The sequence below is a fragment of the Penaeus monodon genome, chromosome 15, assembly GCF_015228065.2.
Source record: "Penaeus monodon isolate SGIC_2016 chromosome 15, NSTDA_Pmon_1, whole genome shotgun sequence".
Classification (NCBI taxonomy): domain Eukaryota; kingdom Metazoa; phylum Arthropoda; class Malacostraca; order Decapoda; family Penaeidae; genus Penaeus; species Penaeus monodon.
The window spans coordinates 28,603,342-28,603,972 of record NC_051400.1 but is presented as its reverse complement, the minus strand read 5'-3'; the positions used below and the strand labels follow the sequence as shown (position 1 = coordinate 28,603,972).

Genomic DNA, 631 nt, shown 5'->3' with positions numbered 1-631 from the left:
TTAGAAAGAATCACAATTCAATGAAAACTGAACATCACATTTCATTGAAAAAAAAAAATTAAGGGTTTAAGAATGTCTTTACAACTCAGACACCTGAATCTAGAGACTTTCATATCTGCTTATCACCTTGTTCCATCTGCAGTCTGTTGCCTTGCACCTCCTCCAATGCTGGTATCTTCCTGCTCATCTTCTGCCTCTTCACAAACACTCCGCTTGGTCCTTCCACATGAACTGGATGTGCTTGCTTCACTCAAACATGGGTTCATCTCACTATATATCTGAAATTATTCCAGCAGTGAATGAATACGTCTTCTTTTTATATCTAATGCCCATTTTTTCTCCAAAATTGTTCAAAAGACAATAGATATCATTCATGTGTTGTTTTTCTAAATTCTGAGTATGAGCACTCAAATACTCACCTCCTTGACCCAAGCATTCTCCCCTGGTGTTGGTATACAGTAGTAGGTAAGACGATCTCCTGTCTGGCAGTCATTAGAATCCCTGACCAACTCCTCATCAGGCTGTTGAAGTTGATTTGTCATAATGTGGCTTGTTTATATAAGGCTTAATTACTTAGACTATGTAATCAAATTCATAAATGATCAAGTATAAAGAGTACAAACATCTCCAT

The 631-nt window shown here is 37.1% G+C and overlaps 1 protein-coding gene across 1 annotated transcript in view; it reads right to left on the bottom strand.

The window, feature by feature from the left end:
* Nucleotides 1-631, bottom strand: part of LOC119581915 (mini-chromosome maintenance complex-binding protein-like) — a 10,751-nt gene that overhangs the window by 7,176 nt on the left and 2,944 nt on the right. The window contains exons 4-5 of the mRNA XM_037930079.1: nt 420-521; nt 127-278 (exon numbers count right to left, since the gene is read on the bottom strand). Coding sequence (XP_037786007.1) covers nt 127-278; nt 420-521 — 254 coding nt within the window. The remainder of the gene's footprint in view (nt 1-126; nt 279-419; nt 522-631) is intronic.